This window comes from Calonectris borealis, chromosome 21 (assembly GCF_964195595.1).
Source record: "Calonectris borealis chromosome 21, bCalBor7.hap1.2, whole genome shotgun sequence".
NCBI classification, from domain to species: Eukaryota; Metazoa; Chordata; class Aves; order Procellariiformes; family Procellariidae; genus Calonectris; species Calonectris borealis.
This window is the reverse complement of record NC_134332.1, coordinates 3,140,780-3,160,570: the sequence shown is the minus strand read 5'-3', so window position 1 is coordinate 3,160,570 and position 19,791 is coordinate 3,140,780. Positions and strand designations below refer to the sequence as shown.

The following is a 19,791-nucleotide window of genomic DNA, read 5'->3' as shown; positions in this document are numbered from 1 at the left end:
ATCACAGACTGCCTGCATACAAAAGACTTGAAAATTCATCCGGCACAAGCAAATTATGTCTGCACTCACAAAACATATTCTGTGCACTTAAGTTCCAAACAAATATGAAGAACTGCCCCAACAGTTTTATAGAGTACTACCGGTCATACTTCTCTAAAAGCAAGACACAATGATAAGATGTTACGAAAAGCCTAAAATTAAGATTTGAGTTTGTTGAAACCTACCATTAACTCTTCACCAGCATGCTCTCAGACATTATGCAAGTCTTCAATTTTCTAGAATGCATTTGCCATTTAGACTTAACAAGCTATCAGTTCAGAATGCTCTGGTTCTGCAGAACAGAGCATGAACATCTATGCAGAAATATAAGGTAACGCAGTGATACCAGTTACAAAGGAACAGTGAAGAGCCATATGATTCTTTGGTTGAAATGATGTAGATGGGTTAGGAATGCTTTATGAATAGATAGGCCGGACATTCAGTAGATAAAAAAGCCTTGAAACTTTGTATTCTGCGTAAAATAGATAAGGAAGCTAACCTCGTATCTTGAGTAGAATAGATAAGAGGGTTGTGCCAGCCTAAGCTAGTTTGTGCTAATGAGAATTGTGCTAATTAAGCCAAGGGTTAAAACTGAGCATGCGTAAAGATTGAGTTCAACTAAAGGACACTGTGAGAAAGACTATTGACGACCACCAGAGGACCCTGAAAGACCACCAGAAGACCCTGAAAGACCAGCAATGAACACAAGGGCACATGGGTCAAAGACTTTTGCATATGTTAATGAATTCTGGGAAATAACATGAATATTTAGATTATTTCTCGGAAATGTAATGAATATGTATACTCTAATCGCATACAACTTCTATGGTTGTGTGATTTGGTGCGCGCACTAGGTGGAGCGATCCCCTGTGCGCCCGGCGCCGCATTGAAGAATGCCTGCTTTCTAAAACTCCAAAACGAGTCTTAGAGAGTTCTTATTTTGCCGACTTATGGTAACAACAGAATCAGGCCATTATGCTATAAACTATCTCTTTTTCCAAAAGCTATAATATTTACTAGTATCTGATCCTGGTAATGATTGAAATTCAATTAATTAATGTTCTAAAGCACACTGAAGTATGTGATGAAAAGCTCTGAACGTTAAGAACAATTACCTAAAATATATTTGGCTTACATCTCTTTTTCTAATTTTAAAAATTACACAAAAGCAAGATTTAATATTCGAAATGAAACATATTTTTCTCTTTTACACATCTATTCCCTAAGTATCAAAAAGAGAATCTTAAATAAACTTACTTCATTTGTTCTCCTTGTAAAAAAAAGTCTTTCATGCTGTTCACCCTTCTTATACACATTTTCTTGCTGACGTTCTCTTTCTGCGTTTAATCTTGAATATTTTGGTTTTTCTTCTGAGACTCCTTTTTTGCCTTCATGTTTGAATCTCATGACATTACTCTCTAAAGTCATTGTTTGTGTAGCTGCATCTTTCAACTCCACTTTCAACAATTCAATATCCTTATTAATCTGTGGCATTGCATCTGGATAAAGCTTCTCTTTTCCATCAAAAGTTGATTTCAATTCTACTTGCTGCTTTAAGAATTTATTGACCTGCTTGAAATGTTTGAGTTCAGCTCTTAGTTGAATAATCATTTGCCTAAGATCTTTTTCATCCTTTTTCTGTATATCTTCACTTAAACATTCTTCTTCAGTTGTGTTCAGATGATCTAACAGTTCACTTACAATTTTCATTTGTTCTTCTCTGCTATACTCAGGAAAGAGGAAAGAAAAGGCATGAATTTTGATTTTTATTTAAGCAAACAAGAATACCTGCTAAGAAACTCTTTTGCAGTGTCTTGACATATTTGAAATTCCCAGGAGAATCTGTTTTACTCACTAATGAATTACTCACTAACAAAGAGAGTTTTTGAAACCTTTTCACAACATGAGTTATATCATCAATGCTTTTCTCCTATTTATGACCATATATGCTCTACCGCCCCTCTGCCCATTCATGAACAGATACTAAACCTCTGGTGACTAAATCAATTGCTTACGTAACACAGCAATATAAGAAATATGAATGGATTTTCAAAAGTGTTTACTCTCTGATTTAACTACCTTAAAAATAAAATTCTACCAAAACCACAGGAGACTCTAGATGTTGAGTTTTTCTGAAAATCTATCCCTTCATGTATTTCTAATATAACAGGGAAAATGGAAACTGAGAAGGCAGCCAAAAGCCTGCAAAAACAGCTCACTAAGACCACCAGACTGCCCCACAGATAACTGGTGGTCCATGGACAACAGTTTGGAAAGCAATGTTTTAAGTGAAACTGAAGCCAAATAAGAGACATTTAAAGCATATGCAAGCCCTCAAATTCTACAGATCATCTCATGCATCCAATAGAGAGCTGTTTGTGTCACTAAACATATAAACCAGTATTTAAAACAACTGCATTTGTATAGCCAGCATTTGAAATGGTAGAAGCTAACTAGGCTTTTTATGTCTTTCTCTGGCATCTAATATCATTAGTGAGAATTAAGTTATGCAAAGTACAGGCTCATCACCAGTCAATCTGGTCATTTATACTTTAACATAGAAAAGATTACACACTAGAGTGGTAAAGATGATGGTGCTGGAATCACTCATTAGCAGACTTTTAAGTAAAGTTAACAAATAAAACAATGTTATCTATTCATCTTCTAAGAGAGTAGTATCTCCTCATTTACCACTAACTAGTGCTTTGACAACTAAGACCACTTAGGCATGTTGGAGAGTTTTAAATAGTAATGTAAAAATATAGAATCGCTTGAGTAAAGTCAAGTGCAGTGCACGTTGAACACAAAAAACAGGATTTGACTTGTGTAATTCCACAGGATATTCTGCTACCAGCATTGCCGTGCACAACGTATATGGAAGGTCATTCCCATTACTCTCCAGAAACCACTATGGCTAGCTGAAGGAGCAGCACCGATGGGCACTGAAAAAAAGTCCCATAATGCTGTACATAGTCATTACAGTGTGGAGAGAACTAGGAAAGGAAAATGAGAATGATCTCCAGCAAAGCTCTAATTCAGTTTCCAACCAGAAGATTAAGTAGCATAAGCATGAAATTGGGGGAAACAAAACTAGTCAGGGTGTGGTTTTTCTATACACTCTTTTCCTGCTTGGTATCCTCCAGTTTCTATGGAAATGAACATTTCAGCTGGGAATTGATCAAACCATAGTGTAACACACACACACTTGAAAAACATTTGTTACACAGATTTAATTACACAAGTATTTTCTCCTGCACGAAAAGTGACCTAAGTACTTACAACAGGGTTCATCTCAGCACAGTCCTACAAGTGATGACACTGGAATAACCAATTAGTCAACTGCAGGACATGGGCACAGACTCCCTAAACTGCTGACAGAGAGCAAACCTGTCCCAGCAGTTCAGATGAAATGGCAAAGGCCACAAAGCGTACAGTAATGCCCATTCAAAATTAACCGTGTAAAACAGTCATTGTAACTCCATTTCCTCCATCCTCAGCTCCTTATACGTATAATTTTTACAGCAGTTCAGTGTCGTCCCCTCCACCACACCACCTTTCACTGGCCTGTGCTCTCATATTTTATTTTTTTTTAAAAAAAGTACCACCTATTATCATCTGAGCCCTTTAACACTGCTAGACCCCATCCTGAAAACAATCAGTCCCTACAGTAAGGCTCCATATATCAGTAACTTCGGAGAGTTTTTTTCTTGTAATGGGTTTTTCATAAGGATTTCTACTGATAGTATGTTTCCTAATTACTTAATTGCATGATAGACTAAAATGGCTCTGAAGGCGCCTTGCCAATCTCTCAGGTAAATTAGACAGTGCCATTATCTAAATTCACTTTAGCAAAATTACTTTATTCTCTTCTCAAATAGAAATACTGTCAAAAGCAGTGCATATCCCTCATACTTACGTAGATTCCAGCACAGATGTTCTATTTTCTCTTAAAAGAGATGTGAGCAAGTTCTCTTCTGTTTCACGTTCACTCATTCCTATTCTGCCAAAGTGTTTGCCAGTTGTATCATGTTCAAACTGAGGCTTATTTGGACTCCTATAATGTCTATCTTTGCAGAAACTCTCTGAATAGCCTGATGGAGTTATCTGTTAAAAAATTGCAAACATTTTCTTATTACACAGGTATGCAACATTCTACTATATTCAGGGCTGTAATCTTTTTGTAATTGGGTTTTGTAATTCCTGATGCTCCTTATCTCCATTAAGAAGCATCCACAGACACTTCATTTACTATTTATTAATAGAAAAACTAATTAACATCTATTTCATATGATTAATTCATAGTGATCAGTTGTTTAGGAGTAAGTAGATTTCCCTAAAGGTCTTTATCTAAGAAGAGGTATGAAACTTCTGGAATGTTGCCTGCAGATTGCAGCTAACTTTTTATTAGTTCACCTTTGAATCATCTGTCTTTACAGTACCAAATTCTGTCCTGGGGTCTCCAGATGTAAGCCCTGATAGCCAGGACAGGATGCAACTTGAAATATTTACAAACTGCCAACTTTTTGTATGCAACGCCGTAGACTTGTCCTAGGAAGTTTCTACATGGGTTCTCTCCGGTAATTCAACCCTCATTTAAATCAATGAAAGTCTTCTGTATCAATCACATGAGAATTTACACTGGGCTCATTTGGATACAGTTTCCATCAGTAGACATCAGCAGTGAGAGATTAAGATGTTTAAGAGTCAAGAGAACCTTTACAATACATCACGTACCTGTTTATCCAGCTCAGAGGGAAAATCCAAAGATACTTGAAAGCATACCTAGTAAACAGAGAAAACACAGAAATTACAAATTTCAAAGAACAGAACATCATTATCTTTCAAGATTACTAATCGAAATGCCCCGTTTTGTGTCATATTTTAGCACATTATAATTTTTAAACCAGAAAGGTTCAACTTTAATTGCACTCTATGATCCTCTAAGGTCCCTTGCAACCTGAATTATTCTGTGATTCTATGATGCTTTATATTACATCGCTTTTGAATGATAGAATAAGAGGACGGCAGATTCCTGTATGTATGAAAATGCAGTCAACAAGTTACCAAGACATCAAGTATTTCAACCCTGAAGGAGGATCTACAGTATTTTTTCCTCAAACATAGCAGCAAGTGAATCTTACACAATTTGGACTATAGGCCTGACTGCAGTGGATGCTGAAGATCAGTGTGTGTGTATGTATAGAAACACACTTTCAAGGGACTTTGTCATCCCCATTAAGGAAAATTATGAGTACTCAAACAAGAAAAAACAAGGAATGAAAGCTATGCTGACTGCAAAACCGTAGCAGCAGAAAAATACAGGAAAAAGCTTTCAGAAACTCTTTAGGATAACAATTAGCTGAAAGCAAAATCACATACCAAGAAAGGTATGCTTTGTCTGCAAAAGACTTTGTGTTCTAAGAAAATAAGAATTTCTAAAGGCATGCAGAGAAAAGAGTACTGTAACATAAAGCACCCGGAGTGGAGTCCTACCTGACTGACCCTCTCAGAAAATTGACTGTTCTGCATCTTCCTGTCATTGTCACCATCTTCAGTCTGCATCACAGGCTCCTCTGTTATTTCAAGACACTACACAAAGTATGGAATGATGTGAAAATGTCGCACAAAAAAATACTGTGATATGAAACATGCATAAATAAGTCAGTGACGTGTCTTAAAAGAAAAATAAAAAAAGCCTGTAATACAAAGTAACAAACACTGAATTAGATTTCTTCAAGATCAAAGGAAATTAATATAAAAACCAGGAATGACTCATATTAAATACAGTGAAACTTTATCTTATACATTCCTTTATTTTTATTTAACTCTTTCTCCGCAAAATTTACAAAAAATATAAAAATCACTTAACCTCTTCTAGCAAAGGACCTCTGTATCTTCAGTCATGTTCTTACTGTGCCTATTTTATTTTCCAATTTCCAGAACTTATTTTCACGTCCTACACAATTTAGGCTCTTCTCCAGCATCCAAGAAACAGATGCTTTTAAAACAAAGCACATGTAGCTTGCTATACACGAAAAAGATTTACTGTAACACTGAAGGTTACAGTCTGCTTTGTCTTGCCTAAATTTCCCGATTCGTAGCAAATGCTGCCAAATCATCTTTTTCTCCCTATTTGCCACAGAACCCAACATCTCCCATCACTAATATTTCCCGAGCAAAGAGGAGGAGGAAGGCTCAGCTTTTCTAGCAGCAGAACCCAAGTTCCTGACATCAGCATAACTGACAGCAAGACCAGAACCCCTTTGGTTTGCTGGATGTTACATCTCGGCAACACATCTGCAAGCGAGGGATGAGACGCACACGTTGCTCCTCTCTCCACAGCAGCAACGGCCGCTACCGAGTCAGCTTCATTTACACACAGCTCACGGAGAGTATTTTCATCTCACCTCCTCTACTCCGTTTCCTCTGGCAACAGAGGACAGAATTTAGCCTTGCCTATGTCGGTTTAATACTGTTCATAAGAAACACTCATATTTACAATGAGTTATTCTGTTCAGAAGCCATGCTCTGGCACAGCCTGCCAGACAACAACCTGAGTAAAAGGATAGTCTTTCATCCCACTTTGGAATCCATCAAACCTGCAGTTACCACGCTCCACCACTCCCCTGTGATAAGACCAGATTGGACATTTATATCAACTTGGTTTTTAGCAACAGTTCCCAATCTAATAGAAAAAGATAGTTATTTAAGGTCTTTGCTGCTAGAATCTCATTAAATAGTAGAAACGTGCGAGAGTGATGGTAAATATCAACAACGCTATGCCTAATATGGCTAAACCATAGGTGGGATACGGCACAATGGATTCAAACTTGCATTAGATAAAAATTTTAGTTTTAAAGCACTTGTGGCAATAATATACCACTGCTGTGTATAACAGTTATGTTTTGGTGCGACTTGGGCTAAAAAAAATTACCTTAAGACAAGAAAAGCAGAATCTTGACTATAATTACAGAAAATTGAGATTATAGGTATAGAGGCTCAGACGATGGACTGGAAGGAAAGAAACTGGTGTCTAGGGGTCATGGATGTGATATTTATAGCTCCGATGGATATTCAGCGCAGTGCTGAAACTTATGACATGAAAAGAGAAACCTGCTTCCCCAGTACCACAAGCTGGAAAGTCTTGGCTCACACCTTGTCAGACCAATCGCAGACAAACAGGATTCTGCAGGGAGCGTTATTTCAGCTTCCTAAGAACACTGAGAATTGAATGCCTGTGTGGGTTTTGATTTTTTTAATTGAGTATGCATAGAATGTATGCATATATATATACACACACACACACACACACACACACACACACGCACGCGCGAAATAAATGAGAACAGCCTTTTTATCTTCCAATCCCTAGCAGTATAAGCAACTCTAATGGTTTTAAGTATGGATTTTAAAAGGCAGAAACCGGATGGTGCAGCATATTAATATATTTGCCTTTTACTATTAGAAATCTATATTGAAAACTAACTTCCAAGTCATGTTTGAATTATTTTGGTATTTTCACTCAGACTTGGTTTTCTAGGACAATACAAAGCAAAGACAATCTGAAAACTGGAGGAAGACACAGATGGGATTGTGGTATATACCAAGGGCATGCATTATAAAAAGGTATCTTTTTGTTGTAATCATGGGATGCCAAAAGTCCGATAATGTTAGCTATTATAAAAAACACCTGTTAAGGTTTAATCTTCCATGTGTAGATTCAGGTCAAACCCTGCATTTGTGTATTAAAAGTAAACTTATTTGCACATATAACTTATCCACCCGATGCAACTACCTTTTACGACTCAACATTTTTTAGTATTTGCTTTTCCCAGGCCAGTATTTGGCTTAGTAAGTGATGCTTCTTAGAACGAAACTGTTACAGAAGACCAACAGGTTATGCACACTATTACAACAAATGACCGCAGTTTGAGGCTGGTCCTATGGTCCTGTGTCCGAGAGGCTGAAAAGAAACTTTCTGTGCTCCAGGGAATACAACCTAATGTTCAACAAAATATTAAAAGAAAATAAGTGACTTAAGGCCAGAAGAAAAGTCTACCAAGAATAAGCTGCCTGTTTAAAGTATTTCCTTGGAGACTGAAAACCTTGAGAATGTTTTTCCTAAATGAATCAGTAATACGCTTGGTTTGCAAAGATCCCTGGAGCCCTGAAGGCTGAAATCACTGAGGCTGCTTCTCTCAGAGAAGGCAGATGTTCAGAGGACAGTACAAAAACAACCTTTTTCTCTCCTCCTTCTCCCTCCCTTCCGAACACGAAGCCAAGAAATAGAGTACTAGGGGCTGTCAGGCCTTTGGGAGATGCCCTGCAGAGGCACCAACATGCAGATTCATCTCATTTGTGCTCCGGCTTTGCGAAGGGAAAGAAATATAGGTTCATTTTAAGAACCTGAGAAGGATACATCTTCCTGTGTCTGTCCAAATTCCTCTTATAGCACATATGTTAGTGTCATCTCAGCACTACTTGCCAACAAATTCTAGCCCGAAATACACACAAAAAACCCCAGAACTTTGGTTTTTTGACAATGGTTATTAATATGCAACACAGATGGTTGTCACAATCCATAACCCGAAATCCAGGTTGCCATTTATTGTCAAAACTGATAAAATGGTACCTTTTAAACTAAAAACTTTTAATTACAGATCCTTTCACTTTTGAGCTCCACAGCACTATTATCATTCTGGCACAGGTTAAAATACCATATTTTACTTTCCTATTTCCTTTACCAGAATTTTGAGGTTTATTTATACTTCACAAGCTTCACTCTTCGTCATTCTACGTCTAATTTCATGTAGACAGCTTCTTAAGTAAGAAGCCCTATATGTACTTTTCATGCCGAGACAAATGCAGAAGCGCACAGTATCTTGTCATGATAATCTTGGCACAGGACACGAATTCCTTTGGTATTAACTACGGCATCAGTGGGGGTGCAGCTCCCTCTGCAGGATGACGAGGCAAATTGCTAAAAATATTAATTATAGAAAGTGCGTGTACTCTGAAACAGATTGTCCACAAGCTTTTCATGCAAACCTATTACAGTAACATGTAAATTCATTATTTTAATAAAAGCCATGGCACCCCTAAAGGTCGATCTATAATTTAAAATGTATTTCAATTAAAGGTAACATGAATATGTCTTAAAACTGAAAAAGCAAGAATATTTCGTGACTTTTGATGATTGCTCCCAGTGTATCTGCAACACATACAGTAAAAGACATGACCCTTTTCCAGAGTCCTGCAGAATAAATTGTCCTGCAGAAAAATCATCAATACCACAGTTCCAGAATTAGGCAATCCCTACACATAACTGATTCAAACTATTCCTAATTTTTTGTTCTTTTGAGTTTAATTCAGAAATTCAAGACACAAAATACTAGCACCATCATTATTCCTTTTATATTTTTACCTTCCTATTCAATATGTGGTACACAAGAACAATGTAACTGAAAGCAAAAACCACAACAGAATATAAAGAAAAGTACTACCAGACACATTTCAAGTAATACTTTATAACAAGCTAGAAGGTTCACTAGAATCTACCGGAGCCTCCTGAACATCCTTCATCATTCACACATAGTAAGACACATGGTGACCTGGCGGCACCCAAGATGCTTCTCACTGGAAGTATTTTGCCAAGACCTCTTCTCCCCCACAGCTAAAAGCAGTCTTAGCTTTGGGCAAAAGAATGAAACATCCAGCAATGATTACTTCCTTGCAGCTCTCAGCAATCTACCACAATGCTGGCCACTTCTTCATATACTTCTATATTCTACATGAAGGAATAACCACGCATTTAAGTGACCCAAAGTGCTATTCTTTCTTTTTTTGGCTATGGTGGACGCTAGTTGTTTTGTAGATGCAGAGGAGATATGAACTAAGCTCTTACAAAACTAGACACAGCGTGAGAATGACTCTTGAACAGCAGACAAGCAGACATGCAGTAATAGCTAAAATGTTATATAAGATATTGCTTTGTAAAATTAACTATTTCCTCCCCTTTCAATTGGCAAAACAAATATATCACAGACCCAATTAATATTTTGATGTGTAAGTTGTTTCCTTAAGATCAACTTGACACATCACTGAACACTTGCATTGAGCTGATTCTCTGTTGTGCTAACATCTTAAAGGCGTTTACATCATTAATTTAAAAAGTTATTATAAGGAATTAGCAACCTAAGCCCCGAGGGTTTTACACTCATTCTCACTGATGTAAGTGATTCCACAAAGTATATTAGATGTGAGAGTCAGATTCACTATTTTAACATAGAAAACCTACCTCACTGTGGTTTAATATTTTTAGTGCTTCCTTCCCTTGAGAATCTGTTGTACAAAGTCCAAGCTGTTTTTTCTTAAGTTCCTGATTAATTGACTGCAGATCCTTAACCATCAAGAGAAGATCAGTAACCTAAATAAACAAAGGAAGAACAAGCAAAACTGGTAATATCCATACTAATATGAAAACAAATGTCGATATATAAATTTCCAGCTAAATCTAAACTGCAGAGTTGGAAAGTCTGGGCTTCTATATCTGTTCATGAAGCAATCTCCCTATGTACGAAAACGTGATTATACGTTTTTGAGTTAGTGTTCAAGAAATCTTAACTCGTAAGACTGCAATTTCCAGCCACATTATTACGCTGAGGTATCAAGTTTCACAACTCAGTAGCAAGAAGAAACCTGAGGGCACCTCAAACCAACATGCTGATTTGAGAAGAAACATTTTAGTGCAAGGGAAACCAGCATTACAGAGAAATAGTAGAAACAAACTGTTCTTCTATCTCAAACACCCTTTATAAGCCACTATCATTCTGAGTAGTTTCACAGATAGAAAATCTGAATGGACAATCATGTTCAAAACTCGTGAACAGACATTACTGTCACAGACTCATGCAGTATATCAAGAAGGCAATGTTTGCAGAAGAACGCCAAATTTTTTTATTAGACCAATTAATATATTTGGAAAAAACAGATCAGCTTTCAGGCATACAAACCCTTTAACAAGTAAGAAATGGTTTATAAATGTCTTTTGCTAATGAGCGTCCCTGAACCTACTGAAGGGAATATGTTCAGAGATAGAAGTGGTATAACCCCAGAATGTGACTGGGACACAATCTGGGGCTTTTTTTATTGACATCCATTCAACATAAGGCAAACTTCTTTCCTTCAGATTACCCACCTCCAGATTTTGAACACCTGCCTACAATTCAGCTGGCCATAAGAGATATAAAACTTTGCGAACTTACACTCACTCCCAAACAACCGTATTCAAAATAATTCCTTATCATAAATTGGTGCGTGGGTCAGAGGTCACTGCACAGCATGAGAGTCAGAAGAACAAGTTTCTGAACTCCAGTACTGATTTATTGTATGACAATGGTCTGCACATTTAATCTCTGAGAATTTCTATTCTCCTTATGTAGAATGGAGACAACATTAACTTACCTCAGGGTTATTTTAGAACATGCCATATTTATCAAAAGATTTGCGAATCCTAGGATGGAGTGTGCTATACAGAAGTATACATTATAGACATAACTACCATCTTCATGATTAACAAAGGTGCATGAAATACATGTTGCAGGACACTTAATGCAAAAACTTTTCTTTGGAGTTGGTATACTTCACGATGACTAAAATATGGTATTGAGTCTGAAACTCGAATCCAGGTGTTCTAACTATCATAGTTAGATATTCTAACTATATCTAATCGATATAAATATAGATAATTACCATAGTTGAATCCAGGTGTTCTAACTATCATAAAACCTTTGCAGCAAGCCACCTATCTTTCAGCTGACTCTGAAGCTCATGTGGTGTAACAAAGACTAAATAGTTCATAAAAGGTGGATCACAAACCACAGAGATGAGAACTTCAAATCCTTTCAGAATTACCCAACTGTACCTAAATAATGAAAATGCTGCTTTCTGTGAGAGATGCACAAACTATAAACAAAGCAGAATTAAGCCATTAGAAACAGTAAATAGTAAAACAGATCAATACCTTTTTCTTAAGTTCCTCAAGAGACAGATGGTCTATCTGTAGGCTTAAATGATCTTGCTCTCCTAAACAGATACTCATATAAGATGTTTGATCTCCACAGAAAGAGTGTGTTTCATCTGTCAAAATAACCAAGGACAGAAATTATTTCAGAAACTCTATTTGCAGGAAAACACAGCATAAAGTGCAAAGATGGGACTTTTTGAATAAGAACCTGCTAGTAAGTCTGTGGGAGGCCAGTTAAAATGTTTCATCCCCCAAAATAAGCTTTCAGTTTAACTGAACAAATTTTGTCCTCATATTTCTTTGTGCTTCTGACACCTAGACATGCTGTATTTTCGGTGGCTGTATTTGCTGTGGTTATCAGCATGAGTTGCGAATGTAATTCTGAATTATAATTTGCATATTTAGCATTACAATTAGAAATAATTTTTACGAAGGATAAGTAAGGCATGAATAGTTATTCTGTTTTAACCATATTTTTATGAACATGAACTCAATGTCGCAAGGCGAAAAGCCGGGTTAAACAAAGTTACTGAATTTATTTTGCTTTTGGGTCAGAAGATTGCATTAATTGAATTGAAAATAGCTACTTATTCATTTCGTCTATAACTGCAGGAATGATTTGCTATGTTTCAATAAACACCTGTTCATGTACAATATAGGTGACAGTTAACTCTATAAATATATCTCATTAGATAGGGAGAAAGCATATCCAAATTAGGACAAAGAAGAGACATCCAAATCCTACTTCCAGCTCTGACGCTGATCCCATGGCTGCTGCAAGGACCCAAAGCTTCACAAATGATTACTAATTTTCAGAGCCTTCATTCCTAGCAGCCTCACCCGCAACACAACTGCTCTTCAGAACCCAGGAGCATCCACAAGACCCTCTGGCCTACCCTGGTTGTTCATCATCTCTGTGCTTTGGAGGTTGCAAACTCTGAAACGGCAGAAGCTTACCTTTTGTCACTTATCATAGCTGTCAAGGGAGTGATGCTAAAACTGAAAATCTAAGTTTAAAGGGGTAAGTGAACAGGCTTGATTGTTAAATATAGTTTACTGCATATGTACAGATGTTCTATTCCATAGGGGATATATAAATAACAATGTCCACTTACAGTATTCTTTTCTATATCTAAGTATATACTAAGAACACCTCCAAAGAAGTACAATAAAAAAGCTAAAAGATAGGTTATATTTAAAAGCTCTACTATTTCTGAATTACAAAATAACAAAACCTCTGGCTATTTTTTCTTTCTCTGGAAATACTTCTTCTGTTAGGAGGAGTCTAACCATTTCCTGAGATACAAGCTCTTTACCAAAGTATTGTGAAATAATTACATTCCACGGTCAGCAAGTGATCCCATGGCCACAGATTTATTCAAAGCCAGGAATCTTTGACTTCTGCAGAAAACAGTAAATTCTATGGGTACAAAATTGCAGGCAGCTTGAAATGATCACTGCAGTAGAATTGCCATAGAATTACTAACATTTGCTGAATGGAAAGAGAAAAGCTGTCCCTCTGTATATGCCCTGATTGCTCAAAGACGTTCTGTTACAAAGTCCCCAAATAATTTTCAGTACAGAAAGCCGAAAAGAAGTCTTTTCACACCTTTTTCTGCTCTCAAATGTTTCTTCTCCATCACAGCAAACTGACTGTAATAAAACCAGTTTTCTTTTGTGCAAGAAAATCAAGAAAAGGGATGGGCTGCACATACAGACCTTGTCGGTTTTTAATGTCCTTAATCTGATCTTCTAAGACCTTCTGTAGATTGCGATTAGCTAAAACGTCTTCTTCTAGTTGTTTTCGCAACATGAAAATGTTGTTTAGTTCCGTTTGCAAGCTATTTATACTACAATAAAGGAGAAAAAAAATCTTCAAGATTCAATTCAAAACGTTTGGTTGTGCACCTCAGCATCTTTTATGCATCCAGGCTTCCACCAAGAGCCCATTTCACATTGGCCATCACTGATTTTCATCACACAGTTACATTATTTTGATGCATAAGAATAAACAAATCCCTACATAGAAAGATGAGACTAAATCTTTACATATATGTCCTTTTCTTGCTGTTTTGAGCTGTGCTGCTTGTAAATTAGCTTAAACATGACAGATATATTCTACCAGCCAACTTCCATGTAATTCTTTTTAAGGAAAATCAAAATTACTAACTTCTGAAAAGTATGCCAGAAAAACATCATTATCACATAATACTGATGGCTCTGTGTATTCTATTACATGGTGACCATGGAAACTTTGTTCCCTTGCTACAGAACTATACTATATAATCTAATGCTCCACTTAAGGGAAAAAAAAAAAAAAAAAAACCGTGTTTCACTCAAAATATGACCCAGACACAACTAACTGTTTTATTTCTTCATTTATCCGACAGTCTGTAAAAACACCTTTTAAGGTCTAAATTGTCTCAATTATCTCAATGGGGTGTAAATGCCAAAACTTACAAATGATAATTTGTCAACGTGAATTAATTCTTCAAACAGCTTTCTTCCAAGGTGGCCACTGAAGCTCTTACTTTAGCATCAGTCACTGCCCCTGAGGCCTGATGGTGTCAGCACCTCTAGCTGTCCCTTGCTACATCTTCCCCATACCCTTCAACAACATCAACAAGACAGTTCTGATCAGTCCGTAAAAGGACTAAAATACACTAAAAACTGAAATTGTAGCAAAATGAAATAAATTGGATTTAATAACAAATAAATAACAAGGTGTTACTGAACTCATTGCATTATTTATTTTCACATTTACTTCACTCAGAACCTCAGTGTTTTAAGAAAAATTAAGCTGCTGTAGAATTTCCAATCCATTGCACTAAATGCCAGAGAATTCAGGAACCTTTAAAAAAAATTTAAATCCATCTTAGAGGAGCCTATACAGGAACATACACCACATCATACTTGCATGAGAATAACAGCATATTGTAGAAATGCATTAATTAAAAGACAGCATGTATGAAAAGACTCTCAGTCTGTCTTCTGACAAGTGTGCTGTTATCAGTGCTTCCTGCACAAGAAACTATTGCTTTAACAAATTCTCCCTCGCTCAAGAGTATCTTTGAAGAGAGAGCTCTTAACTGCTCAGCAAAAAATTAAGAATAAAAACAAACACACACATTATTAGAAGCTAAGTAAGCACATTTTCTCCTTTTCTGAGTTAAAGGTTTTACAAGAAAAAGCATTGATTCCCTGCTTGGAAAGACAAGAAATGTCTTGGTCCTGACATGCGGTAGCTTGTTTTGAAAAATAACCATCCAGCTTGCTTAAAATAAATAATGCCTAAAAAAAGATATGTCAGCAAGAAAACAGATGTTTGCCTAAAATCCATGTCACTACTGATGGCATTTACACAAATGAGGAAGCTGAATTTATCTGCAGGGCTTGTTTATCAGCTCCCCAGAACTTTGGGGGTTCAAGTCTTCCTTGATGAGATTTACAGCACATCTCAGCCCACAAAACTACGAGGAGCAGAAATGAGAAGACCTGGCTCCAACTTCCAGCTCTGTTGCTGAATCACTGCACATCCTCTGCAAACCCCTGCATAACATGCACTGCTCTGTGCATCCTATAACTCCATATCAAGAAAACAGAACTAATGATCCTGATCCTACAGAAGGTAATTGGAAAACTCCTGTTACCCTAATGATTATAACTATAGTTATAATTTTCCTCATTTGAAAGATATTCTAAGAAAAACTAGTATCAGAGCTATATTACTTTGTTGTCATTACTACAGAGTGTTGACAATCGCCTTACCCACAGAACATGTTTCAATGGCAGGTCACACCCTCCATATGAAATAGTAAAACAAACTGGCTTCTTCCTTCATTGGGTGATTGTTCAACAGAAAAGTCACAAAAGCCGTTGCTCTTTTCCCAGAGATAAGAAGTAATCTCCATAATCTGACTTCTATCACTATTTCTAATGAAGAAGATTCTAGTACCCAAAAGAGCTTCTGAGCCGTGGCCAAGCACAAGATGGCATTACTATTAATGCACTTCATTCAAATACCAGATCTCATCTACTTTAGCGTTACTCACTTTATGGTTTCCAAACTATAGTGGTCTATAAAACAACTGCAAAATACAAACACACATTCCCACAAAGTTGGCAGATATGAGCCATTGCCTTCAGGCAGGAAGAGTTAGGAGCTAGCTCTCAAATGCTGCCAATACCTAATTAAGATATTTGTAATTATAACAGTAAAAATAAATTTTTTATAAAAAGTTTACATTTATTTTACCTAAAGGCTAAGAATTTTCTTTATTTTATCATAACGTCTCTTCAACTGCCAAGCAATAATATGATACAAAGTAAGCCAGATTTCTTTCTAAAATATTGTGTTCTTTGATTTTAAAAGGTTAAAAAACACTTGCTCCTGCCATACTTCTGAATGCTTTACACTGAAAGCATACTATGCAAACTTCAATTATTCTGTTTTGTTTAACCTTCTCCAAAATCTTACCGGCTTATATTCTCATCAAAATTCTCACAGTGCCACTTTTAAGATAAGTATTATCTGCATTTTAGGAGTAAAACCATGGCAAATCATCCAGCACCCAAAAGTTCACTGCGATTTGATTCTTCTCCTATATTGAGAAGGACAATAGGACACAGGACATGTACCCCCTCTGAAAATCTAGCTGCTTACTTTGGAAATCAGGCTTATAGGAGATTCCAATCCAAACAGAAATATTTTCAGAAACATTTAGCGAATTTAGATACTATAACCCCACTTACAAAAATAGTTCTCTTTTAAGAAGACTGCTGCAGCTAGTTTATGCTTTATGAACAATTGGCTGGTATAAAATAATACCACTCCAGTTAAGCTGCACCTTTTTTCACAACTTCTGACTTTTGCCCTTTGAGTTTAGATTGTCCACCAAAATAGAAAAGGTACTTACCTATCCGATTCTTTGAAGGTCTTCACTAGTGCAGAATAAATATTTTGTTCCTTTCTTAAAGCAAGGATCAGCTTTTCATATTCAGCTTCTTTACTTTCCTAGATTAAAACAAGAACATACTAAACTTACAATGTAATTTTTATGTTTTCATGTCTACAACTATGTGTATACTTGTGTCCTGAAGAAAATATCAAAGAAGTAGAAATCCAAATTTGCTGAACAGGGCTGCCCACCTCAATGCCTAATATGAATCTGGAAACTATTCATGATACTTAAAAACAGCTGTTATTAAAGGAGGCAAATAGTGTTTCACTATTTTCCTACCGTGAGTCACATATCTAAACAGTGGTTCATCATTTTTATCATTTTTATGACAGTCTAAAAAGCTTTTCCCCCCACCTCCAGCATCCTTACTTCCAAAGTTTACAACTTTACGACCCAGGAACAACCTGGCAGGTACCTATTTCAGAGGAGGGGAAGGGGGAGAAGGGAAAGGGAAGTAGAGAAGCCCAAGCTCCCAGCACACATTTTAAAACGTCGTCCTAATAGTCCTCTCTGTATTCTGGACGGAATCGGCTTTCTTTGAGCGAGAAGTTTCTGCAAATTCTGTTCCATTGCTGAACAAAAAGGACTGTATCGAGCTGACAAATAAAGGATGAACTTGTCAGATACAGACTCCCTGAGTCAGCTTTCTGCACACTCAGCTGGGTCACTGCAAGCTTGTGCAAAGAAAATTGTTTACCTTGCTCACAGAAGGTATATTATTATTATTAGAATAAATCCAGACTCTTATGCTACATTCTCAGTAAGGATCCACTAAGTTCCCAAGACTTTTTTCACCCCAAAACAACCACACAGCCACTTTTTCAGCAGGAGGCAAAAAATGCAGCTATTTAAAGGAGTACTTGCTCACACTTACTACATAAAAATATCCAAGATATCAGCTGTCTCAGAAGAGAAAATAACTGAGATATCTATAGCAGATTTAGATGTATTGATGTCAGACACACACATTCTGCCTCTGTTTGAGAAGAATAGTAGGCCTTGTTGCTTCTCTCAGTTTTCTTTTTCAAGTGAAAACTGAAAGGAAGAACAAAAAAAATGCCACAGCTAAGGGGGAATGTTTATGGTCTGGTATGACAAGATAACTCTGGAGAGCAAAAATGAAAGGTAATTCTATTTTCTCCATATTACAACCTCAAGATTGGAAACTAAACTCTCAAGAGATACTAAATCATTAGTGAACAGATCATTAACAAGGAAGAAGTCTACACCCAGGAGTTTTAAGCAGCTGTTATTACTCCAATTGCAATTCCTACGGAAGGAATTGCAACAAAAATTCAGCTACAGTAGAATCTGATTAATTCACACTAACAATGCAAAGACACTGTTAATTTGAAAAATTCAGTATTCTGCAAAGTAAACAGTACAAAAGCAAGGACAACTGTTGTTTACTTTTAATTATTTACACTCATACTTCACAGTATGCTAGCAAATATGTTAAATAGTATTTTGCAAGTGTAATCAAGTTTTGATCAAATTATTCCCGTTAATGTAATCTGCATGTCAGATCTTACACTGCAGAAAGAGTAGCTCCTACCACCTAACACTACAGATTCTTTGAAGAAGTGACCTTGCCTTTGTACACGTGCATCATGTTCATCTACCATCATTCCTAATGGTAGCTGTATTCTAACAAATGTTTCCAGGTTCTAGTGCAATTTATACATTAAATACTATTCTGTATATGAAGTGCAAAATACTGAGCTTCGTATCAAGTTTATTATCTAGATGAGCAGAGGAGGAGCACACAGCAACGGCTTCTGCTGACTGAGTACTGAGAAACACAAAGGCAAACAGATGGAGGGGGGTGATCCAGAGTCCATTAATAAAAAAATCTCACAAAAAAAAGCATGTAAAAAAGTACATCTTACAACCTGAATTAAGGAGTCTTACCAATGTGTTGGAATCTCAGCCTTTCAAGAACAGTCACTAAACATAAAATACACAGATTGCAATCTAACTTGGAAAACGTTTGATCACAATGACACTGATCAATGACATAGAAAGCAACAAGAAGAAATAAATCTTTTGACTTAATTTAGTTGGTTAACAGTCTGTTAAAAGTTCTAGTGAACTCTTCCATATGTCTGATACAAGCCTTGCAATTATTACTGAAGACGCTACAGAACTCTATCCTAATTAAAAGCTCTGTCTGAAACACTGGCAAAGTAATGTTGCTCTGAAGAGTTTACGGTACAGAAATTAGATAACGGTTGTCACCAATTGTTCAGGGTCTATCGCTGCTGTATTAACAAAGCAGTGTTATACACAGAACCATGCTCCGGTTTCCTATGTTTCTTTTAGAATTCACATATTAATTTAGTTCTACATTTGCACCAAAATCTCAGTAAGCTCATGCAATCCTCCCAACTCTTTTTTTTTTCTGCATAACAGGATACATGAGCTGTTTCTTAATTCCAAACATCACAGACTATACACAAATTACTATGAACTCTAAATTCAGCTAGCTAGGTAGAAGTTAGCAAAACCATGAAGAAATGGTCTTGATTTTTCAGAATCTTTCATGAATAATAAGGATGAGAAGATAGAGCATGAAAATGTCTTTTTTTTTTTTTGTACATTATTACTGTCATTTCTAAATAAAGCGTAGGAGTGAATTATTCCAATCAACTCCCCAACGGTACACAAAACATAAGGCATCTCTGTAACTTAAATAGACCATAATGCTGTGGGAGTTAATGAAACATTAAACCTCTTGACACATGGTGTGAGGGAAAATGTGCTAGA

The 19,791-nt window shown here is 36.5% G+C and overlaps 1 protein-coding gene across 9 annotated transcripts in view; it reads right to left on the bottom strand.

The window, feature by feature from the left end:
- CDK5RAP2 (CDK5 regulatory subunit associated protein 2) overlaps positions 1-19,791 on the bottom strand; it is an 88,770-nt gene that overhangs the window by 38,856 nt on the left and 30,123 nt on the right. For 8 of the 9 annotated variants that reach the window (XR_012676755.1, XM_075170414.1, XM_075170410.1 and 5 more), the window contains 8 exons: positions 16,981-17,078; positions 13,784-13,914; positions 12,062-12,177; positions 10,337-10,465; positions 5,533-5,628; positions 4,774-4,821; positions 3,956-4,143; positions 1,297-1,762 (listed from right to left, as the gene is read on the bottom strand). Coding sequence is in view for 8 of the 9 variants with exons in the window: in XM_075170414.1 (XP_075026515.1) it covers positions 1,297-1,762; positions 3,956-4,143; positions 4,774-4,821; positions 5,533-5,628; positions 10,337-10,465; positions 12,062-12,177; positions 13,784-13,914; positions 16,981-17,078 (1,272 nt within the window). In the remaining variant the exon portion in view is untranslated. The remainder of the gene's footprint in view (positions 1-1,296; positions 1,763-3,955; positions 4,144-4,773; positions 4,822-5,532; positions 5,629-10,336; positions 10,466-12,061; positions 12,178-13,783; positions 13,915-16,980; positions 17,079-19,791) is intronic. The other variant, XM_075170413.1, reaches the window with a different exon arrangement.